The sequence below is a fragment of the Leiobunum rupestre genome, chromosome 3, assembly GCF_980474605.1.
Source record: "Leiobunum rupestre chromosome 3, qqLeiRupe1.1.hap1, whole genome shotgun sequence".
Lineage (NCBI taxonomy): Eukaryota > Metazoa > Arthropoda > Arachnida > Opiliones > Sclerosomatidae > Leiobunum > Leiobunum rupestre.
Window position 1 is genome coordinate 27,939,956 of NC_143386.1, and position 26,385 is coordinate 27,966,340.

The following is a 26,385-nucleotide window of genomic DNA, read 5'->3' on the forward strand; positions in this document are numbered from 1 at the left end:
CATACTGTGAATACTCATAAGGACTCTGCCAGTGGGGGATTCGACTTCCACTAGAAACATTGACATTCTCGCTAACACTTGGAGTGCTGAATCTGGGTGCGGAATTTTGTATTGTGGTGGACCGTATCGGACCGGTATTTCTAGGGGTTGTGTATACACTAGTAGTCTGATTGGGTTGGGAGGGGATTGGAGACCCCCAATTATGGTGTGCATTGGTAGCAGTGGATTCCGTTACCTGCTCTACTCTAGTTGACTCGAATATCGACGTTGTTTCGCCTCTTTTACTTTGAGGGGACCTATTGGGATTAGTTGGTCTTAACTCAGAGATTCGTTTCGGTACGGGGTCCCTAGTTACTTGGGAGTTAGCTAAATTCCATTGCGCGAACTGGTTTATGAACTCAGGAGGTACTTGAGATGCTCTACCCGAAAGATTAAAATGGTCTATTCTATCGAGAAATTCGGTGGTTTCTCTTATTCTATCATTACTCATGGCCCCTTGAGCCCCATTAGCATCTTCCTAGGAAGATGGACAATTTGTCGCTCCCCTGGGATGCGTCCACTCCATTATACCACTTTAATTCAATATACAAAATTTATTTGACTTCATTCAACTGATCACGTAACAATAAGACTCTTTATCTACGGATCCTGCCGACTGCGCCAGATATTACGACACTATAACTTGAAGGGGGGTGTTAGGGGAGTCGTGGAGATCAGTAAGGAGGGAAGATTCACAACTGCAATCCTGAGAATCTAATGTTTCCCCTGTTTGGGACAACTTAACCAAATATTGAAACTTTTACAGTTTTCATATCAGGTAATCATGTATCCGAATGAAAATATCCATAGATACCGACGTTTATACCTAAAAAATGCATTGCATGATTGACAAACTAATAAACTTTAACCAGCAATCTTTATGTAAGACCCCTTTCAATAACCGTAAATCAGATGATCACGTGACGCGGCTTTTTGATCGAACCATATAGGGAAAACTTGTTACACACGCCGAAACGCGAGTTATTGAAATGTCTTTTGGCCACGCTTGATATGTAATTCACCCTTTTCAATTGAGCTTCAACGCATGTTTACGTGAGATGACCCCAAAGACGCTTCCTAACGGATAACAGGATATACTATCTTTACTGTTAAGAAGTCATTAACGTATTGACTATGTTAAAAAACTTGAAATATCCAAGATGACCACTAAACTCCCTAATTTCTTCACAAACTTTACCCCAAAAATAACCTTGAATACACAGTTTAAAATTCATAAATTTTAGTTTTCTAAGGCTTATTATTCACGATGGCCAGGCTACCTACAAACTTTACCCCGTAATGTGTTAACAATGTTTCCCGCGCGTCCTTATTAAAGAGGCAGACCAAAGGTTATATGTTACGGTAATATCAAATTAATACATAGATTTTACAATGTCATAATATTAGTCAGCCTACACCCAAGGCACTACCTTAGGCCTAGCGACTTTTAATGCGACGTTTTTGGTTAATTATGTATAAAAAGCCGTTAGCAACAAATTTTTTAAAAACAAGCTTGAACATGATCTAAAGTAAATAAGGCGTATACATTTCCTAAAAATAACAAAGATGGCCATCCATTTCAATATACCCTACAAACTCTAACCCGTTATGTTCTGTAATATGAATCATTAAAGATGGCGGCCAAAACACGTGAATTTTCCAGCCAAAAATTACTAAGAGTTCATATAACAACCGTTAAAAGAGAGACCACCCTACAAACTATACCCCGAACAAATATGTTAAGTCTTTGTCATTTTTAACGCGCTTCCTAACGGTTATTTATTTTATTTTTTTGAGATACACAAACATCGGTGTCGACCCAGCACACACACAATAACTGATTAATCAGGGTGAGATATGTGTAACGTCCACGCCAACGGGGGGATACGTGGGGACAGGGGTGGGGATACCCGTGGCGGAAGTATCCCGACCACCCGTAGGGGGGATTGGTAGTCGTCCTCACACGGCCTTCCACAAACTCTGCCTCCCGGACGCCTGGGATTACAGGAGTGAGCCACTACTCCCGGCCCCTAACGGTTATTAAAACACAGCTTATAAAACTCATTAATATTTCCTTCTTAAGACCACTTGTTGATTAACCCCCTAGACGCTACCTACCGGTTATAAACCATACAAATACGCCGATTTACCCGCCAAAAATGCTAATTTTAAGAGTTCAACCACTTGACCCCTAAGACGCTTCCTAACATAACATTGATGTCTTGACAGGTAATAAAACAATACGCACTTTACCCCTATCAAATATGCCGATTTTCCCGCTAAAATTTAATATTCATGTCAACATATAATTAACCTTATTCATAATTAAGATTTTATGATTTATGCACGCGGCGTTTACATTAACGGTAATCCGCCAAGTAAAACAATACAAACTTTACCCCCTCCACTTATTCATTGATCCACGCGACGCTTTCATAAAACAAAAATTTTTACAGTTCAACCACTAAAAGAGGACAATGACCCCTAATCCGCCTAGTAAAACAATACTTGGCAAATACCACGCTCACTAATATTCACCCTTTTTATTTGACCTTGAACAGGTTGATTGCCAGGTCAATTAACACCTGTGCTCGTCAAACACGAGTGCACGCGTAAGCACGCGCGCGTCGGGGGGGGGAATCGCGATTCCCCGCTTCATTCCCCCGGGGAGAAGGCACGGTGCGCCTCCCACGCGTGTGTAGAAAGAGGGGGGTAAACTACTTACGTGTCCGAATCTAGAATATCACCAAATAACAATTTTTTTAGAATGTTACCGATAACTATACTTTTATACTAGTATATTACATTCTTATCTTTTTATCGATTTTCTCTTGTTCTAGTTTAGAATCTTATTTTGGTGGATTTTAGGAATTTTTGGGCACCTACAATGTTAAGGCTTGCGCCCTTTTCCCCCAGCTTTTTTGCGCCCTTTCAGTTTTCAGGTCGGGCCATGGCCCACCCTGGCCCTATCGTGCGCACGCCTATGGAGAGGTTTAGGTCTTATTTATTTAATATTTCGCTGCTGTAGGAGGATAAAAGCGTACTTTGAGTCTACTTATTCTTAGTTTAAATATTAATAACTAAATAATGGTAGTTAAACATTGTTTTTATGGATTATGCAAAAATGATAGCCGCCACATTGGTAAGCCTCATATGGCAGGAATATTTTTTGTAAAATTTCCATGCCCAAAGCTCGAACCTCAACGTTACAAATTATGGATAGAAAAGTGTGGTAGAATTTCAGAAATTTCAGAACTCAGCTACAATATAGACTCCCATTATAAATCGAGGAAAAATGGCAACCGATTTTTATGTAGTATGCATTTCTCAGGTGGAAACGGTCCAAAGTGTAAACAGGAAGATCCAATACCATATGAAAAAAAGGCAAGTAAAAGAGAAATATACCAAAAAAAGTGCCATTGCATCCTTATTTTAAATATAATTTTATATCGTCTAGGTTGTTAGGCAATCATCCTTTTGTGGAAGGCGAGTAAATGTTGAGAATATTCTCACAACCTCTTCTCAAGTATTGACTGTTAAATCTTCGTCAATGGACCTTCAATTAGGTAGCACAACTCCTGCCGTGAATTTAGCCATCTTAACTGGGAAGACCTTGACTTTAAGTAATATTAGAAATGACTTTCATTGTCCATTGGGATGGTGTGTGTCGTCTTTTTCAGAAAATGAACTTAAAATATCAAAGCCATCGGGAAACTTCCTAGTACAACAACTAGTTTTGGATTCAAATTGCATCCGACAGTTATACGTGTATGGTCGTCAGATCAAAGATACTCATGACTTTGAAAAAGAGATACCACCTAAAATAAGCACTTTAGTTGAACTGGAACAACTTTTTTCAAATATCTCAAAGTGGCACATTTGTATTGGTAATAACGAAGATAACTTAGTCAAGACGTTAAGAAACCAAAAGTTGAAGGTTGGCCAATATGAAGTTATGAGCAACGCCATACACTCAATAAATTGTCTCGCTATTACAACAGCACCATCATCTCGTTGTTTAAAATGCCAAAAATATAGAAACAGCTTAAGAAAACAAATGTATATGATATTAAAAGCAAAAAGCTGCTATTCAAAATGAGAAGACCACTTCTGAGATTAAGAAAAACAAACGCCGATTCAGTGAATCATTTATCCAAGAACAAATAAGAATGTTAAATAAAAAGTCAAAATATGGTAGGAGATGGAGCAGTGACATGATTAAGTGGTGTGCATTATTACAAGCCATTTCACCAAAGGCATATAGATTTTTAAAGGAATCTGGAGCGCTGGTATTGCCTCGTAAAAATACTCTAGACAAATATTCAGCTGAACTTATTCGAAATCCAGGTTTTCATACAAAAGCGTTTGAAGAGCTTGGACAACATTTGGATTTAGACAATTGCCCACCTTTCAAAAAATACTGTAGTTTAGTTGTTGATGAAATGAAAATAAAGGAAGATATAGTGTATCGACGTCAAACTGGAGATTTGTCTGGATTGGTAGAAGGATATACCCCACTTAATGAAATGAAAACTTGAATGTAGCTACTCATGTACTACAACTAATGGTGAAGTCTCTCACTGATAAAAAGAAATTTACTTAGGCATATTTTAATTGTGATGGTTTAACATCTGCTGATTTAAATAATATTATATGGGATGCCATAGAACAACTTGAATCTATGAATTGCCGAGTTCTAGTAGTGATTGCCGATGGAGGATCATGTAATCGTAAATTTTTCAAATCAAACTCTACTTCAAACAATTATAGTTTTAATTGCATAAACCACTATGCCTTAAATGATGTCCCGCGAAATATATATTTCATGGCAGACCCCCCACATTTGTTAAATACTACCCGAAATTGTTTTACAATAGTGGCTTTGGAACCAAATCACGAAGACTGTACAAAAACAAGAAAGAAATTCTATGGACACACATTATTCGCCTTTATGAACTTGATTCAAAGAAAATTATTCGCAAGTGCCCAAAACTGAAATATCAACATTGCTTCTTGGGTTCGTTTCAGAAAATGAAGGTGAAATTCGCTTGTCAGGTTATGAGCAAGACTGTTGCCAATGCCCTAGAAATGGAATTTGGTGAAGAGTGCAGTGAAACTGTACAATTCATCAAAGTAATTGATAAGTTCTTTGACCTTGTAAACACGAGGAATTTTGATGAAGGCAGGTGTAAAATAAATTTTAATTCAGGACTCCCGACTAAAAGTATACATTAAACTTGTCCTCTTAAAATTTTTAAACAATGCTTATATTAATGTTTTCTTTAATTTTCAGTGGTTAGAAAATGATTTTGTACAGCATTTTGAAAACTGGGAAAAAGAAATTGAAGAACGCCCCAATTTCACCAATGCGGAAAAGGAAACTATGTTACTTACGAGGAGACTACCCGAGGTGATTATCAACGATTTTGTTGAAACTAGGGGGGTATGTAGACCTTATGGTAACATGAAATTTCACCAAGGGAAAAATTGCAATGGGCATTATTTTTGCCATGGCAACCAAAAATGTTTTTGACAACACAGTATGTATATTTTCCCATTGAAAATAACAATCTGATCAATTTTAACATATTTTGATCAAATTGACCAAAATTCATCAAAATATCCTAAAATTCATTTCATTTGTCAATTTTGATCTATTTTTTTGGTTTTGAAATTTTCATAGAAAGGCTCAGATTCCCATGTTATTTTCAATGGGAAAATATACATACTGTGTTGTCAAAAACATTTTCGGTTGCCACGGCAAAACTAATGCCCATTGCAATTTTTCCCTTGGTGAAATTTCATGTTAACATAAGGTCTGCATACCCTCCTAGTTTCAACAAAATCGGTGATAATCACCTCGGGTAGTCTCCTCGTTAGTAAACAGACTTTAGAAGGACTTAAATCTACTGGTGAGTTTCTGGACTATTTATCTCGAGAAATTTATATATTAATTGTAACTTCATATTTACTTAAGCCATGTCTGTTGCAGAAATTACCAGGTTTCTTTTGCAGAAAGGGGCAAAATTTGTTTTAACCAGAAATCTGAACCAGGATATAATAGAACAAGATTTTTCAAAGCAACGTTCGCTAGCTGGATCATCACAAACTCCAACTACCATACAATTTGGACAAACCAAAAAAAGGATTTGTCTTCAAACTATCAAATGCTGGAAGAGTACTCTTCAAATATTTCACATATGAGGGCCATTCATTAGATAATTTAGTTTTGAGATGTGTTTATTGCGACAAATCGATATTTGGCAATGGGGGAAATGCAATTTATAACTTCACAAGACATTTGAGTGTAAGTTATATTTGCTCTTTTCTTCTGTTTTTGTTGCAAACATAAAAATAACTGAATTAAAGTTGTTAAAAGGTTAGCTAACTCTCACACATTTTCTACAGAGACTCCACAATGTTTCAATTGATGACAAAGACCGCGGTAATCCACAACCTCAAGATCCGGCGAGTCAAGTATGTACTCAATCTTCTCCTAAGACACTTATCGATCTGGGATTTCAAAGCAAAAGTCAAAAGAGACCATCAGCTACAACCACGGATGTCTGGATTAAAAAAAAGTATAGAAAAGCAGTTTTAAATTTCATTACAGGTTCAGGAATGCCCTTAGGATTAACAGAAAGTTATTATGACCATGACATGGCTCTCTTTTTCAACATATATTTCATGTTTTATTCAAATCTGTAGCTGAAGACTTCAGGGAGTTTATGTATGAGCTCAATCCCATCATTGAACCATTGTCTCGCAGATAAATTACAAGAGACCTCAATAAATCCTTTGATAATGAGGTAGTTCCAGCGATAAAAGCCACAATGGGCTCGTTAGGTGCGGGTATGGTTCACTTAACTCTAGATATTTGGACTTCACGCACAAGGGAGGGTATTATTGGAATTAAAGGGCATTTTCTATCAGGTAAAGTTTCCATATCAATTGTTGTTATTAAACCTATAGAGTATATTGTCGCTTTTAACTTAGACCAGTGGGAATTGAAATCCATGACTTTAGCGCTTAAATACTTTGGAGAAAAACATTCTGGTGAAAACATAAGAGAAAAAGTGGTTGAATCTCTAAAGGACTGCAATGTTGATCCTTTGCAGGTTGGTAGTGAAGAACTTGTAGATATTTTTGAGTGTAACACTTAGTTTTTCTCAGGTTGGAAAAGTAATGGCTGACAACGCATCTAACATAACCGCAGCATTTAATGTTGTTGAGGAATTTGGTGCAGATTGGACTCCATTGGGAGTAGATTCCAGTGAAGATTCCAGAGATGACAGCTTGGATGTGCGAAGAAGATGATTTACTGTTGTCAGAAAATACTTGCCGTGTGTAAATTGTAGTAAGTTACATTTTAAGGTGTTTACTATATTCTTTCATTTTCATAGAGCTTAAAGAAGATGAGATTGCAACAATAATAATGAATTGGGATCGTGTAAGGTGCTTGGCTCATACATTCCAGCTTGTAGTTAATGATGGTTTTAAAAAAGATGAAAAGGCCCAACAACTGGTTGAATATTGCAATACAATTATAAAATTCTTCAGAAAATCCAATTTGTATTCTGGTCAGTTGATTGCTAACGCAGGAAAAGATTTAAAAATTTCGTGCGTGACTAGATGGAATTCTACCTTGTACGCTTTGGAAAGACTGAACGAAGTATGTATTCATATTTGCTAAATATAATGACAAAAAATTAAATCTTGTTTAAGTTCACTTGCAGGATAAGGTGTTTTTCCACGCTCAACAAATTCTATTAAAGGCTTACAATGATGACAAGAAAAAAATAAAATTCAAATTGCCTTCATCGGGAAGTCGGTATGTGTTTTAACCAGTTTGTTATACAAAAAAGCTTAATACATTTAATTTCAGCAAAGACATTTCAACCCTAATTCAACTCTTAAAGCCAGTTGAGGAAGCGACTAATATTGTACAGGGATCAAAGTACTCAACCTCGGCTGTTGCTTTTTCGGCTGTTGCTTTTTCGGCTGTTGTTTATGCCACTCAAGGTGTTCAAACCACTTCTGGTGGAGATTTTGCGTTTTTAAAATACACAATGTTAGAGAGTCTGAAAATGCGATTCCAAGTCTTTTTCGAAGATGAAGGTATCATTTCAGCATCAATTTTAAACCCGAGGCTAAAACTAGCATTATTTGAGGGTTTGATTTTAGACTATTTTCTGTAAAACTGACCAACTGTACCTGTTTATTAATTATTATTCTTAAAACTCCATAATTAGATAAAACTGCCAGAGAATTGGTTTTACCAAGTTTTGAAAAGGCGAGAAGAGCGGTAACCAACTTCAAATCTTCGTACCTGAAGATAATGAAAGTACAGATAATGCAAGTATCGCAGTATCCGAGACACAAAATATGAAAACAGCAGGTATTTTAAATTAAATGTGATGGCCAATGATAAGAAATTTATACAACTATAATTCTCTAGATGGTGGATTTTATGGATTTTTAAACACTCTAATTGCTAAGGGAAACAGGCCTCGTGTAAAACGTGCTACATCAGAAATCGACAGATATTTGGCAGAAGACTTCTCCGACCTTGATCCAATTCAATATTGGAAAACCAATGAAAATCAATTTCCAAGGTATATAATAGGAAAAATGCTTGGAAGTATATGTACATATCTAATATAAAATATCTCTTTTTAGACTATCTAAACTTGCGAAAATATTGTTATCAATTCCAGCATCATCTGGGGACGTTGAAAGACTCTTTAGCATAGCTGGTGCGTTAAAAAGAGCCAGAAGAGCGCGTTTGACACCAAAGCAACTAGAGCGTCTGATAATGCATAGAGAATATAGAAATAACTTTAAAAAAAACCAAATAAATTGGTCGTTTTCTTTTTATATGTTTCGAACAAAGTGAGAGTCTTAAAGGCAGATTACATAGTTGATCAGTTTACTCTGTCATTTCAACGAAAGTTGGTTTCTTGCACAGCACATGTGCCGGACAGTCAGCCAACTTCCAGTGGAAAGACTGAGTAGGCCGAACAACGATGTAGTTGTCCTTTAAGAAAAAATATTCCTATAAAATATTAAAAAGTTCCTAAAAGTTCATATTAAGAAGTTTTGGATGAAGTTCCTTTTCGATAGTGAATTTGTTTTAGTTTAAGTCAAAACTGTGTTTAAAAATATTGATTTGATATATGTATATATGTAATTTTTCTTCAAATTTGAATTAGTATAAGTTAATTTTAAATGAGATGAGTGAATGTATTTCAAAATGAGATGAGCTAAATGTAATGAGAATAATGAGCGGGAGATGAGCTAAATGTAATGAGAATAATGAGCGGGAGATGAGCTAAATGTAATGAGAATAATGAGCGGTAGATGAGCTAAATGTAATGAGAATAATGAGCGGGAGATGAGCTAAATGTAATGAGAATAATGAGTGGGAGATGAGCTAAATGAAAATGTAATGAGAATAATGAGCATATAGTGTTTTTATAATTTTAATGAGTGGGAGATGAGCTCTACATATACCTTCAAATCAAAGTGAGTGAAGGAGTGAGCTAAATTATTATATTTTGAAAGTGACATGAGTGTATGAGCAATTTTTATTTATTACTTACAAAGTGAGCGGATTGAGTGTGAGATAAAATTTACCCTGCTATTCATGAGTAAGTGTGAGTAGTTTTTAAAGAGGTGTGCCCATCTCTGAGTACTAACAAAAAAATCTATGTAGTTCGAATTTAGATCTCAAAACGCAATTAATAATGGAAATCAATTCGGCGGCGAAATAAAAATGTTTCGGCGGCGGCGTTTCGGCGTTATCTAAATAATCGCCGACGGCGGCGTTCAATCGGCTGCGCTATCCTCTAGCTATATGTAAATACTGGTTGTTATCATTAAAAATACCATATAAAAAGATAAATAAAAAATGAAAGAAAGGAAGATGGCGGCCCCCTCTCGAAAGAGGCGTGGGAGATCTACAAATTGTCGTAATGCAGACATCAAGGCCATTCTTTCCGATTTCGTCATATTTTAGAAATATTAGATATACAACATTGTGTAGTTAAATTTCGCACCATTTTATTTTGGTTCGTCATGAGTCCTACGGTAGCGATGAAATTGTCCAGGTAATATAATTTCTAACATTCTAAATATCCAGAGAAAGTTGCACGTGAAACCGCAAAACAAAATCACCCGTAAATCCCAAAGGAAATTCTTCTACTATTACAAAATACGTCTTATTTCATGAATAAAGGTTGGCGAAAGATTAATAATTTCATTTAGTTTTGTTTTATCTTAAGGATGCGTATGAGCATTGTAGGATTTAAATATATCGAGCTAAACCTCGGTCACGAAGAAACCAATTCTCAATTAATCAACAATTCCCCGATAAAGGCGGTGCGCCTCATATTAGGGAAAATAACCTTGGGTGCACCTAACCCAATGTGGAACCATTTCTTATGAACTATGCCATGACATACAAGTAATTTGTGGGATTTTATAACAATAGGCACTTTTGATATTTTTTTGGTTTGTTATTTGTCAAGGGTTACAGTATTGCACTAAGTTTTACCTGCAGTTTATTATTTTGAAACATTATAACATATGATAAATGTAAAATTGTTACTTGCCAGCAATTTTTAACACGGAAAATACGACATATTTAGAAATTTGTGTATGTGTTGGGTGATGTAGGACTGATGACGAAATAGATTTAACGGAAAGATATCACTAAATATAAGAAAAATTCAGTAAAAGAGAACCAGAATAACGCACATCACAACCCCAGTGAAATTTGGACAAGGTAAAGTAACCGAAAGCAAAACCTAATTTATCTGTTTAAAGCAAAACTACAACCGATAATCAAGTTCCAAATTAAAAAGTAAACGAAGTATTGGTAAATCACGGCGGCGCGGCTTGCCCAGCCCTATACTTACTAATCAAGCTTTGCCATCTATAACGCGACCTAGAGGACAACGAAAATATAAAATATCCCTCTAAGTACGCGGGGGTGTCATGAAATTATATTAGAAATAAGTCATACTTTTCTGTACTTCATAAGTTAATTAACATTATTTTCTTGTTTGATAGCTTTACATTTAAAAACAAATCGTTGGTTTTACCATACACATTGTAATTGCTGACATCGTATCCAGTGAAATCGTACCTAGTATCTATCGAATTGAATTCACCGTAAAAAAAAAACACACAATTTCGGTTGGCACATTGTTTAAAATGTTAGTAATATCTTGCCGTTAAATCTAATTCGACATCAGTTCTATCTCATCCAACACGTACCAAAATCTCGATATACGTCGTCTTTTACGAGGTAAAAATTGCATTACTTAATCCTTGACAAATAATACACACAAAAAAACCAAAGTACCTATTGTTAAAAATAGCCTAATTGATTTTCACCCCCCGGGAATAACGTCTTTAGTTTTTCAATATTTTGGCGCGTTTTGACAGCGGTAAATTTACCTGAATTCTGAAAGTTGGAAAAAATAAAGTGTAGGCTGCAGTAGAGTACCAGTTGAAACAGAAATTATCTATGGACGTAACTAACACGTTAAACATTAGATATGCCTTCAAAATCGAAAAATTGTCTTATCCACAAACAAATTTCTTTACAATTTATATTAACCAAAAATATCGTAGTAATGTAGAAATACAAAGAAAACTAAATAGATTGCGCTACTGCTGTAGCTATAGGAGGTACATTTTCAAATTTTATATCATACAAAAGATCACGTATCGTACTGACCTCACGCCACGTCACCCACGATTATTTCTTAGAGAAAAAAACGCGCCTAAAATGGCAGCCATGGCCAAAGCTACGAAGTGATATCTCTAATTCTCAATTGTAGTGTCAATGACGTTGATTGCAATCTGATTCACTTCGTCCTAATTTAATAAATGACTTAGGTATAATTTGTTTAAAATGTGTGGGTCGTTCGAGTAGAACTTAAGAGACAAATCTAGGTAGGTAACCCATTGTTATTGCATATGATAGAACTTCGAAGCTTTTAGTGCTTAAAATAATTTTGTTGAAGACCAAGAAATTAATCGAGCTGTTTAACTTAATTTTCAAAAAATTAAAAGTACCCAGGAGATGGCGTTGAGTTAGTGCGTACGCGGGTTGTGAGGTCCCCCGAATTGCGGCGAAATCTCACTTAAAATTGAAATTTCTTAATGCAACCGAAAACGTACTTCAGACATGATGAGTACAAACTAAAAATATAATATTCAACCAAGTTGGTCTTAATTTAAAAACATAATGTACGTTTAAATTCAAAAATCGCCAAAATCACTGAAATGGGCAAATGCCCTACTTCTGGGGCCCCGATCTCCTAAATGTTAACAATGCCGGCGATTGCTTGATATTTCCAATCGATTGGCGGCGGCGGCGGACACATTACTTGAAACTATTAAACTCAAATCCCTAGGGATTGTGTGTAAAAACGCAGTGTTAGAATATAAGACACCGTTAGTCTCATCTGTTTAGTTATCTTTGTAATTAGGTTTTTTCATCGTATTTTTATTATGGTTTTTTTTTGGTCATTATGAATAGTAAATAAAGTTTAGGCGCTTTAGATATTTTATTCCGTAATTTTAATAAAGTTTTAAAGCAATTCCATTGTTTTACGGCTTAATACGTCGATACTCTAATTCACCGTGAATTTTACATTTTAAATCTACTAAGCTTTGACATCAAGGTTCCCACAAACAGTTGGAAGGCTATTGGAAACCCTATTTAAATAATTCCCTCGTTTGAAGTTCCTTTCCTATTATTCACCCAATCACGCACTCCCCCTTCAAAGTCTATTGTGCCAACCCGAGCATTCCGAAACCCAATGTCTGTATTCGGTGGTTTCATAAGTTTTTGGAGAATTTTATGGATTTTGTCTTTAAATTTTGTTTCTTTGTATAATTCCAGAATTTTTTAAAAATACGAAATCCCTTGCGGATTTTGGTCTTCTAGTGTATTGACATTTCTAGATGTGCTACCCCACGGTTGCACCTAACCATCCAGCCAGCCTGGAACCCGGATCACCGGCAGCCTTCCAGAGTCCGGGTGCCCCCAGACCAGTTCCGCCACAACACCCAAATAGGAGGGAGTAAGTAACTTTCAAACATTAGTTTATCAGTATAATTGCATAACTGTGGTGCAATACGCATCTCAACATTCTACAACCTGTGACCTCGCAACAATTGCCCTGAGCTCCGCCTGTTGTGTCTGCCCTTCAATTAGCTCTTTTTAAATATGGCGCCTGTTACGGCATCTTCCTCAAGCAATTAGAGTCTAAATCACTGGCGGCTTAAGAAGGCTGGGTGACACCCCCCAGGACCGTGCAGAAATTTTCGCGGGTCATTCGTTTCGTACCTCCCCCCCTCCCCCGAGCCCAAAAACATTCTTCAAGTTATGCACCCCCCCCCCCTTGAGCTGGTACCCGGGGCGCACCGCCCCCTCGCCCCCCTTACGCCGCCACTGGTCTAAATTTCAATTAAAATGCGCGTCCTTAATTCCTCTGATGTTAGTCAACAATATGTAATTTCAATCATCACTTTCAGAATGGGGGGCCGCCGAATCTATTTTTACGAAACATTTCGTGATGGCTAATATATTAATTTTATTTTGTTCAGGCTTTTCTGAAAGTGGTCTTCATCGAAAACCAACGCTACAAATCCTTCCAGTCGCGCAGAACTTAAAATTTGAATCTGGAAAAATGAGCAGCCGAGAAGAGAAGAAACACAAGTGCAAAGAGTGCGTCTATGCCACGAACCAAAAGGGAAATTTTATTGCTCACAAAAGAAAACATACCGGCGAGAAACCATTTCAATGTGACCAGTGCCGTAAAGTATTTTCACAAAAGAGCCATTTGATTTTTCATAAAAGAACTCACACGGGCGAGAAACCATTTAAATGTGACCAGTGTAGTTACGCATCTGCATTCGAGAACTACTTGGCTATCCACAAAAAAACTCACACGGACGAGAAACCTTTTAAATGTGACCAGTGTAGTTACGCATTTTCACTAAAGAACCGTTTGATTGTGCACAAAAGAACTCACACGGGCGAGAAACCATTTCACTGTGACCAGTGTAGTAAAGCATTTTCATTAAAATATAGTTTTATTTCCCACAAAAGAACTCACACGGGCGAGAAACCATTTCAATGTGACCAGTGTAGTAAAGCATTTTCATTTAAGAATAGTTTAATTTCCCACAAAAGAACTCACACGGGCGAGAAACCATTTCAATGTGACCAGTGTAGTTACAGATGTTCAGAAAAGAGCTATTTGAATTCCCATAAAAGAACTCACACGGGCGAGAAACCATTTCAATGTGACCAGTGTAGTTACACAGGTTCACGGAAGAGTTATTTGAATTCCCACAAAAGAACTCACACGGGTGAGAAACCATTTAAATGTGACCAGTGTAGTTACGCATGTTCACAAAAGAAGCGTTTGATTTTACACAAAGGAACTCACACGGGCGATAAACCATTTCAGTGTGACCAGTGTATTTACGCATGTTCACAAGAGAACCGTTTGATTTTGCACAAAAGAACTCACACGGGCGAGAAACCATTTCAATGTGACAAGTGTAGTTACGCATGTACACGAAAGAGCTATTTGATAACTCATAAAAGAACTCACACGGGCGAGAAACCATTTCAATGTGACAAGTGTAGTTACGCATGTTCACAAAAGAGATATTTGATTTTCCACAAAAGAACTCACACGGGTGAGAAACCTTTTCAATGTGACCAGTGTAGTTACGCATCTGCATTCAGGAACTGTCTGATTATCCACAAAAAAACTCACACGGGCGAGAAACCATTTCAATGTGACCTGTGTAGTTACGCATGTTCAAGAAAGAGTTTTTTGATTTCCCACAATAGAACTCACACGGGCGAGAAAACATTTCAATGTGACAAGTGTAGTTACGCATGTTCACGAAAGAGATATTTGATTTTCCACAAAAGAACTCACACGGGCGAGAAACCTTTTCAATGTGACAAGTGTAGTTACGCAGGTTCACGGAAGAGTTATTTGATTTCCCACAAAAGAACCCACACGGGCGAGAAACCATTTCAATGTGACCAATGTAGTTACGCATCAGCATTCAAGAACTGTTTGAATATCCACAAAAAAACTCACATGGTCGGGGAACCAACTGGATGTCCAAAGCGTGGATATCGGGCCAGATACGAGATAAAATTATCTATCCGCGAAAAAGTGCGTCACGCTCAGAGGGCAAGGTCCCTCAAGTACCCAATTTGCGAACAGGACCTCGCCACGAAAAAAACCCTCCGAGCTCACCTTCGAAATCATGGTCTTCCAGGAAACCAAAGTGGCGCTTCGACCAGTCACGACCCAGATCCACGACACAAAACACCTTCACGACCACGGCTGATTGAGAGCCTTTGTCGTCAATGGGGAGTTAGGTCTTGCTCGGTGCAGCTACGACGCGTGACAAATGAACAAATTCCATCTGGCATCGATAAATCAGGCTACGTCCATATCGTTAAATACAAAGTTCCTGACCCTGACGCCGACCCAACCGCGACTCTACCCGTTAAGAAGGAAGTGGTACTTGGCACTGACAGCGTCGCAGTCGATGTTAGCGCCATCAAAGAAGAGCCCCTTTATGACTTCATGGAGCTTGTGGAGGTTCCGTCGGTCGTCAAATTAGAAGAGTTGGGATATCGGCCAACTGGGGATAACAACCAGGGTGTATCGATGACCACGAACACTCAAGTCAAGGTCAAATGCAGTTCCGAAGAACAAAACTTCTGAATTTTAGAACCAAACTTACGAAACACATGGTTTTCTGTCATTTTTTTGTTCTTATTTTATTTGTTCCCAACTAATGAAGACGCATTCCACGACGTGTTGGCTTTTTCAGACATGGTCCATTATTTGTTTTAGCAAATTGTTTTGTAATTTATACGAAATTCTAATTTTGCCAATCCTATTAAAAAAAATTAAATACATTTAAATCGGATTTTTATTGATTTTTTATTTTTAATTATTTAGTTTTATATAATTTAGTATCATATTTTTACCTAAAACAAATGTTTTAATTTTTTAAAGAAGTAATCTTTATATACGTTTATTGAATTTATTCAATTTAAGCTAGAAGTTTTTACTTTAAAACCTATTTTGGTACTTAACAAAAAAATCGGCGGAAACCCCACCCACAGGTAGAATCCAATGCAACATTGGGGGGAAGTACTAGAAAGATTATATTTAAACCTACATTATAGAAATGGGCGAGGTTTTTTGAAAAATACTGTATAAAAATTCATTTAAATCAAGTTGATTTAAATCAGCCAACCCTGCTATAACATCCAGTAGATGTGGGTTCATCCACAACATCCAAAAGTCGTAGATATCCCAAATTGGTAAAATTTTCCGATCGAATTGACCATTTTCTCAGATCTATTTAATGTAGAGTTCTGAAATCGTCGGGGTATAGGTATTGGGCAGGAAACATTTTAATTTGTTAATTTCAGAATAAAAAAGATTTTGTTGTTGCTACTACCCAAAACATCTCTCAGACGCCCCTCAATATTTATCCTGTATCTTCAAATTTATTTTACCTGGTTCCTTGTTCCTCAATTCGTAAATTTTTCCGCATTTAATTTTTTCCGGAAAATTACCAACTTTATTCAGTATGCAAATGTCATCCAAGTGGTTTATATTTGAGAATAAATATATTTCATTAAATGTTGTTCGTACAATGTTTTCGCCTCGAGAGTCAACGAGCAAGTCCTACACGAAATATAATTATAAAATTGAGCATATTTAGACGAAACATTTAAGTTTTTGACATAGAGACAAAGTTAGTTGCATTTAATTTCACAATTTACTGGGTGCTAGTACACTGCATGTATTTGACTTGTTTAATTAATGGTGTCATTAAATATTCAGACATGCATCAGATTTATAGCCCGGTGTACCGGTTAGATTGAAACCACACCACCGGAGGTCCATCATCAAATGCCCTACGCCAGCGTTTACACGCCCGGACAGGTGACAAAACCAGCATGGGTAGCAGAACACTACTACTGATGGTCGCACCTTCGACGCAAGCCGCTCAACCCAGCAGAAGGTGCAGCAATGGGCCGACCAACTCGCCAATACGCACACAGCAGTGGGAATAAGAGCGGATGCTCTGGCAACGCCAGCCGACACCCTACCTAGAAAGGTAGAGAGCCAAGCCCTTTGGAAAGAGCGCCTAAAGGGGAACGGCGGGCACACAGCAGACCGCATAACCCGGCACAGCTGGCACCGGATATCCCGGTGGAACTCCAAAAGGCCGGGACATGGGCTGCCGTGCCCTCATACGGAGGCCCGCAGCCCCACAGCAGGCATTTCAATCCGCCGAGACGGCCAGTTTTCCCGGCCCCTCTCCGTTAGCCTGTACCGAAGCCCAGTTACCAGCCCACACCGGACCGAAGTCGGAGGTGGATATAGGACCATTTGGACGGAGCTAACATCTCCCAGTGCGCCACCGCCCGTGCTGGGTTACAAGAGCCGCAAAAATTTTTTTTAGTCGACAAAACTTGTTCGAATAGTTTTTTTGGATGGGTATGAGGCTCGAATTTACAATAAATTTAGTGGCCTCAATAATTAAATTCACATTTCGAATCTTAAACCTGCTAAACAAATTTGCGTAGCTCACGATTGCAGAATATGGCGATATGCATCTTATGTATGGACTCGCTCAGGGAAATGGGGTGGAAGCGCGGCGCTTGTATCAGGAGCACTATCCTCAAAGACGGCTTCCAAATCGACAAACGTTCACGGCGGTTGACAGTTGCTTAAGAGAAACTGGAAAAGTACAACCCACGGGACCTGCTACTGCAGAAAGAGACGTTCCAGAATACGTGGAGGAACAAATACTTACTATCCTACGACAAGTACGTGGCAAGTTGGACGTCAATTGCGAGTCGACCATATATTTTTCTGGCGTATTCTTTGAGGACACCAGTAACACCCATTCCATTTTCAAAAGGTTCGATCTTTAAATGAGGCCGATTATCCAAGACTAGTCGAATTTCGTCAGCTGTTTCAGTCGCAGACTAACGACATCAATTGCTTAAGTACGCTCCTAGTTTCTGACGAAGCTAATATTTCCCATGACTCAATCTTCAATTTACATAATATTCATGAGTGGCGGCAATAAAATCCGCCCGCAACTAGCGTAAGGTCACATCAAGTGCAGCTTAGTCTAGACCATCGATAAAATAACTTCGTATATAGATAAGAAACTTCATGTTGTAGAAGTGACGCCAGAATTTTGGCCGACATCTGGTGGCGGCACCTGAATAATATTATTTGGTGAAGTTCGCACTACTCGAAGTCCGTACTAGAACCTTGGTGTAACGCAATCCCAATTGCAAAGGCTTAATCAAGCTATATGTATTAAAAGTACTTTTTCTTGAACTGAGAGCAAATTTAAAGAAATAGCATTCAGTAAAGATTTCAAGTTTGTTTTAAACGCTATTTCTGGTATATTTGAAAACATTTACCTTGCAAAATACGTTTATTCCCAAAACTCCGACCTCAAATTCCTCAATACGTTCGACGCTCTTGAGAACACAGCCAACTGGCGCAGTCACTAGATGTCAGGGCAATCTCGTGAGAGTCAGTTTGTCCCATTGAAGTTTCCTATCTATATACGAAGTTATTTAATCTATGGTCTCAACGTTTGGTGCGGAATTTTTGGCAACCATTTAATTGGACCTTATTTTCTACCACCAAGAATAACTGGTTAGTCGTACTTAATCTTTCTACAAGGCACTTTACCAGAGCTATATAGAGACGTAACGCTAGCAGTAAGACAACGAATGTGGTTTATGCATGACGGAGCACCAGCCAGATCTCCTGTTTCGAACCCATGCAATTTCTATCTTTGGGGCCATATCAAGGACTTGGTATACGAGACTAAAGTTCGAGACACTGAAGACCTACGTCAACGCTTAATTGACGTCTGTTACCCAATTCGAAACACGGCAGAAATCATTCGTCGTTTCGAACAACTTTTGTAAATACAAAGATCAATGTCATGTTGTTAGGTAACAGTACATGTAACCTCTGAGAAACCCAGTGCCGGATTACTAGGCATAGGCCTATGCGCCCCCACCACGTACTGATGAAATCAATGGATTTTTCACTGATTCGGCTTAAGATAAAAATATATCAGGCTTGTTGCTCTATTATTTGAAAAATCATTATTCTCGTGACATCATATCAGTTTAGGGACTGTGTCTCTTGGTTATTTAAATCACCTGGCCATTATTTTAAGTCGTAACGATACCATACTTCTAGATGCGAACGCTTAGTAAGCCTTTGCTAGTAGAAAGGACCTACGACGAAGCATTATTGATCGCAGTGAAACTATTCGCGTCCGAAACGGGTCTAGATTGAAGACACGCGTTTAAGCACACCGTTAACTAGGGATTTTCATAACTCTTATTAATTAAAACATTGACAAAAAAATAAAATTTGTTTTCTCAGTGTACTATTTAACAAATTTATGGATTTGTTTTTTTAACCATAAATTTTTAAACCAAATTTTCTCTAATTTTTTACCATTTTACATGGTAAGGTGTAGTTAATCCCAAGAATGGGTTTCCTAAAAGATAACGTTTCAGTCAAAAATGAATTAAATGACTATCAAAATCGAACAGCAGCACCATCTACAGTTTTTATAATGTGCTTTTATTCGCTAACTCATACCGTGTCCAAATGTTTAATTGCGTGTTTCGAAAATCTACAACGCCTGGGCCAATGAAATAATCCCAATTCCATAACCCCGATTTTCACCATCGCGCAAAGCGTATCAACATCTGCGAATTCTACATAACAGAGCAGGTGCGAGACGGTCAACCTTTACGCCTCAAGTAATATCTTCATCGAGGGTGATTAGCTCAGAAAATGCGATAAAGGATTTTTTTGTTCTCAAGCTACCAATAATCAGTTTTTTATACATATTGTAAACATAAAAGAAACCCGATTCTTTAACGTTTTTCAAACGTAAGCCGCAAATATAACCAATAACAATTTGCAGACGATACAAATCAAGCTTCAATCCTCGGACAATTTCAGTTCTTAAGTTAGGCGGTACAGACTAGTGGCGTAGACAAGGGGAGGGTTTCCTTCTCAAAACCCCCCTTTGAGTGTAGCTTTGGCTGTACTAAATTTTCACCCCCTTCTCGTCCCCTTAGGTATTTTACACCGTTAAAACCCCTCTCTTGAAGGATTTCTGGCTACGCCACTAGAACTGACGTAAAAGTTACGAAATGACGGGACCCTAGATCTTTTTCGTAACCACCTAGTTTCTCTTTAGTACATTTCAGTAACATCGGATCTTGGATGCGATAGACATATCTTACGAATATTGCATAGGGCCGCTCGCATAGGGAAAGCCAGCTTTAATGATTCTTAAATTGCAAGTGTGACGACTGTTTATTTCGTTTCTTCGCCTCGGCAGTCGACACGCCATGACGGTTAGGCTAGTTTCTTCTTTGGGCTATAAGCTTCGAAATGCTACAGCCAATTTTCCAAAATGAAACGGGAAATACTTCGCTATCCTTTTTTTTATAAGAATAGTTTTATTAATTGAGTTAATATTATGTTTATTGGAAAGATTAGACAAAACTGCTCGTGTGATTGAATGGTTAAAAAAATAAAGATTTAACTTGATAGCTACAAGAAGTCAAGCTAAATGCACATTTCGCCCGTCACCCTGGTTTTAATATCAGATAAGTTGTAACAGAGTAAATGTAAGTTAACTTGTATCTAGAGGTTAGAGTTGAGGTTTAAACCGATTTATTTACAATAAATAGTTTTTTGAATTTCAAAGTATTCTAGTAAAAAATTTGATATATGATATGTAAGCTAATTTTGGGTAAAATAATATTTTCGTTTTTTTCATTAATAAATGTTTTTGAATTAGTTACGCATTAGGCAACTGTGAAGGTTTTATAAAAGAAATTGGTAAAAAGTAAAAAAAAAACATTTACCTTTGGTTTCAGGGTGGATTAAAAATTTTAATCTATTTTAGCTTCCCTAATAAGAATGAGTTATATATGTTATTTAAATTCTAGGTTTTATCTGGTTTCAAGAGAACTGCGTTATTGGTTTGCTCCGTCCACCTAAGGTTTCCGGAATTACGTATTTTAAACGGCGAAGAAAACTATTTGCTATTCTTCAAATTAATCTGTAAAAGTAGAAACTCTGTTGAAAATCATCAATAAAGATGCACTGTTAGAAAAGCATTACTAACTTCACGCGTTTCTTAAATTATTGACGTAACATTTACTTTCTACCTCTCCGTAGGGACTTTGTACCCTAGGAGGGGTTATACAACCACCGTGTCTGTCTGTCTGTCAGGCCTGCGAACGTGTTCGCATTTTCGGGGCAAAATATTAAAGTAAAGGAACCATTATGAAAAGGCGGGTTTTTTTACTAAACGGATTAATACAATATCTGTATATATTGTTTATTGAACTTTGTTTGTTTATTCTTTGGTACGGTTTTTTGTTTTGTTTTAAATTTTTGTTAAATTCTTAACAAAATTTCGTTAAAACACAAAAAGTAGTTCATTGTTACCTTTTAATAACGCTTAGAAAAAGGATAATTATCCAAAACTCCCGCGGAAACTATATCAAAGTAATAATATAGCGCCACCGTGTGGAGAACTATCAATAAAACCGGGTAAAAAATATAATCTCTTCAATTTTTCGAACTTTAGTCAAATCTCGACGGGCCCAAAAAAACACAAAATAAAAAAATCTAAGGCCGTTGTTGTCAATATAGAAGATATGGTCTTTCTTAGTTCTTGGCTGTCAGACGAACTACTACAGGACGGGGTCCTGGTGTCGGTCAAAAGTTATGAGGTATATTAGTATGTTCGGTCTTCGGTCAAGAAAAGAGTTAAATTGTGTTTCGCGTTTTGAACGTGAGTAAATGGACTTAAGTCTATGAACAGTGCGTGTTTAAGACTGAAAGTGTTAAAGTAATTGTGAACTAACTCAAGTCAGCTGTCAAGAAAAACTGTAAGATAAAATTGATTGTTATTATTTTTTGAATTGGAATAACCTTATTATACCCTTGAAATTATCAACTCAACCTGTGAGGCTAATTAAGTATATTGGAAGTAATTAGTAGCGAACAGATCTCAGCTGTTAATTAAGACAGAGTTTATAGTTAGGTAGTTTGAATTTAGTTAAAGTTACTCAGTATAATTTATGATATTTACTTAAGTGTAAGTGTGTTTTTGTTTATTTTTTAATCACGATGAACTAAGACAAATCTAGTCTTAGACACTTGAGTACCAGTTCTGTACAATTACGTAGAAGGGATATATATTGTTGGGTTATTGATGAAAGTTAAATCTAGAACGTTCCATAGACTGTTCTGGATAAAAATAAAAATTTATAATTATGCATAATTCTGGTTGCCATTTTATTTTCCAATCACTCGCCCACAACATTACAGTTCTGGCAATCCAGAATCAAATAAATTTTCGATATAACGGCGACGGGAATTTATTCTCGTAAATTTATCGCGCGGCTTTAGGGAATATTCTTTCAACAAAATGTCGATAAACTATCCGTTAAAATTATAAACCAAAAAGCGAACGGTCGTTATAATACCCTCTGTAAATATTTCTTGCATTAAAATTTGCTTCGTATTATATTCAACTGATAAACTTGTACTGTAAAAAGTGTTTAATTCAATTGTGCATTGTTATAGTACGTCTAACTCACTGTTGTAACTACGTAACTTATGATATTCTGAATAAATTAAAATTGGTCGTTTCGTCTCAATTATTTTAATTATAATTAAAATTTTATACCGGGCGGGATAGAACTGGGATAACATTTTTAACAAATAACTCTAAATTGCGGAGATATATCTTTAAGGGTTATCTCGAGAAATTATATACCACTAGGGACAATTCTTCCAAGGAGAGGTATATTTTGGCTGGCCAACTTGTTTACTACGCAACATTTGGTGTTGTATTTGTAGACCCCTGCTCCACGAACAAGAAGCAATGTTCATACTACAGGGGTGACAGTGTCAAGATGGAAAGATAGTCCTTATCTAATATTTTAGTGGTAATGTTGAAGTTCAGTGCATAAAGTTGGCGGGAAGAGTTGAGGTGCAGAAGTTAGCGGGGAGCGATTGAAAACCATAATAAGATGAAGTGGCGAGCAAGAATTGGGAAGAGCGTCGTCAGACAGTTGCTACGCATCAGTATCGCTAAAACTGTGGTAGGATGAGTCCGAGGAGATATCGTCGATAGGAGCGTGAGCAGAGATGATATCCTCAAAATTAATGATGATCCGTCGCATAAGAGAGCGGAAATGTTTTAGATTGTTCTTAGTGAAGAAAACAGTCCCTTGTGGGCTGAGAATGTGCTTCCGGTGTCCCTCAATGAGAGGACAAACCGTTAGGTAGTGGAGTGCATCTGCGATCTCCGTACCGCAGTAACAGGAGGGTTACGCGCAGTGCGAAAGGTTAAAAAGATAGGCTGGGAATTTGCTATGCCCACTGAGAATTTGGGTTGTAAAGTAGTCAGTGTCAGAGACAAAAGAATCCACTCTGGAAATGAGAGCATGGGTGAACCTGCCCTTGTCAGAGAGGTCCCATTGCTGTTGCCATCGAAGCACAGAAAGATCCCGAAAGATCTTCTGATAATAAGTTCTGGTAAAAGGTAGGGTGATCGTACGCCCGTCGCCCAGCGCCGCACCCTTTGCTAGTGCATCAGCGCGCTCATTACCGCGGATACCCACGTGAGCCTTGATCCATGAGAGCTTAACAATATCGATTCCGATAGTCAGAAGTAGGTGCTTAATTGCGTGACCCAATGAACTATCAGACTTTGGGTTACGAACAGATTGAACTGATGAAAGGGAATCAGTAAACAGAGTGACGGGAGCGAGAATCATCTCCTCTTTGACCCAAGATAGTGCTTGAGAAATGGCAAATAACTCAGCTTGGAAAATATCAGTTTCCTTGTTTAGGTGAAATTGCGCCGAGTAACACACAGCACCGTGCCAATAGACCACAAAGGCACAACCGACATTGGAATCGGATTTAGATCCATCGGTGTAGATTTCATAAAATGTACCAGCAGGGTCAGTAGTAGTATAAGGTAGACCGATCCGGGTAGCCGGGTGATCAGTCCAGACATCATGAGGGCGGAGCAGATTGCGAGGAACAACCGTCACGTCGCAGTGAGTAGCTGGTGCACCAATGTTGAAGAGGCGAAAGATGGAGGCCCCACGACTCGCAACTAAGTCGACTGGCTCCAAGCGGGCCAGTACCAAGAGAGCATCCGTAGATATGGTTCTGTAAGCCTTCGTAATGCGTAGCGCAAAAATGCGCTGGATTGTTCGAAGTTTCTGGACTAGTTTAACATTGCCAGTTTCTTTCCACCAGGCACCAGCGGCATATACTATTATTCTTTCTATCCCACGTTTGTATATCTGTCGTAATGCGGCCCCAGTAATCCCCCAGGTTTCGTGGGCATACTGGGCGATACTTTGAGTAAGGGCCGCAACTTTTGATTGAACCGCCTTGAGGTGAGGCAACCAGCATAGCTATTGTCGATTACGACCCAAGTAGCTTGATTTGGTGGACATTGGGGAGTGGATCGCCGCCTAAGCGGTAGATCGGTAATCGGTCAGGAGCGCCCAGACCATGAAAGGTCATACAGCCAGCCTTCTCCGGAGAAAAGGTGAGCTTATAAGTTGTGCTCCAATTGTTAAGTAATTCTAGGGCTGTGTTACCATAAGATTCCATATTTCGTCTGGAAAGGGCACGAACCATCAGAGTCGCAGGCGTCTGGCAAACGTAATCGAAGTAGCGAATCGATTAAGATGTTCCAAAAGAACTGGGCCCGCACAGGAGCCTTGGGGAACGCCCCTAGTGACAGGGCGGAGAAGTACAGGATCCGTAGTAGGTACTGCAACTTGTCTTTCGGAGAGAAAACTCTCTAAACAGCCATAGATATTGGCCGGGCAATTGGCGTGCTTAAGCCTGTGGAGGATGCCAGGAATCCATACTCTGTCGAATGCGCCCTTGATATCAAGAGATATCAAAGAGACGTAATGTCCCGTTGCGATACCCTCCTTAACGGAGGTAACAATAGTGTTCAAAGCATTGGTCGTGGATTTGCCGTGGCAGAATCCGTATTGCGCCTCGTGGATAAGGTCGTTAGTAAAGAGGTGAAAATAGAGACGTTGAGTAAGAATCTTATCCAGAATTTTCCCCAACACACACAAGAGACTAATGGGCCGGTAGGACGACGGGTTGGACCTGGCTTGAGTAGCAGGATAATGTGAGCGATTTTCCAATCACGAGGAAAGTAATGAAGAGCCAAACATGCATTAAATAGATTCAGTAAAAGAGTTGGCATAGCTCGAAACAGTACTAGTACAATTTCAATAGAGAGCCCGTCAAGACCCGGAGCCTTATGTAGTGGCATGGAGTGAATTATTGACTCAAGTTCAGATAAAGTGATAGGGACGTCATCAGACGTGTCCGGAGGTGTGCTTGAATCTTGTCTGATAAACGATTGATCATCAGTTTCGTTAGCAACATTATCGTCGATAAAGAGTGCGTCGAGGATTTCGGCGCATGTGTCATTAGTAGTCTCGGTGAAAGTGCCATCAGGTTTCATCACTGCCTGTAGGGCACCCTTACACTTCAGTTTGTGCGAAGCCATTTTGTAGGGTAAGGTAAATGGATTCTTAGCGTCGACAGCCGAGCAAAAATCTCACCAGGACGCTTGCTTTGAAGCGTTCATAAGTTTTTTATATATCGCAATTTCTTTATTATAAAGTGTCTTGTTCTGAGCTCGGAGGAGAGGATCATTGATCCTTTGAGCCCGCCTCCGTAGAGCACGAACCTTGCTACGCTGAGTCGTCAACTGCGGGTTCCACCACGGAACAGACTTGAAACTGCGACCACTTTTCGGACGCATGTGCTGGTCGCAAACCTGGCGCGCGGTGGTGGTGTATTCAGATACAAAAGTATCCAATTCCATCGTAGTGGAAATAGGATTATTTTCCAGGGTTTGGAGACCCTCGGTGGCCGAAGCTTGAAAGGCTATCCAATCAACCCTTTTGAGGTTATACTGGTGTTTTCGATATTCGACGTCCAGTGTGGGAACAAAGTACATTCAAATTCATTGGGGATTGCTAGTGAAAACGATCTTTTGATGTTCGACGAACTCTGTCTACTTGTATTTTCAAATGGCCATCGACGCGCATCGACAATAGAGGGTTGGCAAAAAACCGACTTTTTTAAAAATGTAAAATTCCTGTATGGTTAA

At 38.3% G+C, this 26,385-nt stretch overlaps 3 protein-coding genes across 7 annotated transcripts in view; 2 read left to right on the top strand and 1 right to left on the bottom strand.

The window, feature by feature from the left end:
- Positions 1 to 16,000, top strand: part of LOC149951347 (uncharacterized) — a 103,302-nt gene extending 87,302 nt beyond the window's left edge. The window contains exon 2 of the mRNA XM_090167978.1: positions 13,666 to 16,000. Within this exon, the coding sequence (XP_090024104.1) occupies positions 13,749 to 15,824 (2,076 nt within the window). The 5' untranslated portion in view covers positions 13,666 to 13,748 and the 3' untranslated portion in view covers positions 15,825 to 16,000. The remainder of the gene's footprint in view (positions 1 to 13,665) is intronic.
- Positions 1 to 26,385, top strand: part of LOC149951346 (uncharacterized) — a 468,892-nt gene that overhangs the window by 140,871 nt on the left and 301,636 nt on the right. The window contains exon 3 of one of the 5 annotated variants that reach the window (XM_090167987.1): positions 16,483 to 16,544. The exons of the other annotated variants lie outside the window; for them this stretch is intronic. The gene's annotated coding sequence lies outside the window, so the exon portion shown is untranslated. Of the gene's footprint in view, positions 1 to 16,482; positions 16,545 to 26,385 lie in introns of those variants that run through there. 5 annotated transcript variants of the gene reach the window in all.
- Positions 23,546 to 25,776, bottom strand: LOC149951350 (uncharacterized). Its single transcript, XM_090169546.1, has 3 exons — positions 25,330 to 25,776; positions 24,998 to 25,249; positions 23,546 to 24,649 (listed from the first exon to the last, which is right to left on the bottom strand). The coding sequence occupies exons 1-3, from the start codon at positions 25,774 to 25,776 to the stop codon at positions 23,546 to 23,548; spliced, it is 1,803 nt and encodes a 600-aa protein (XP_090025672.1).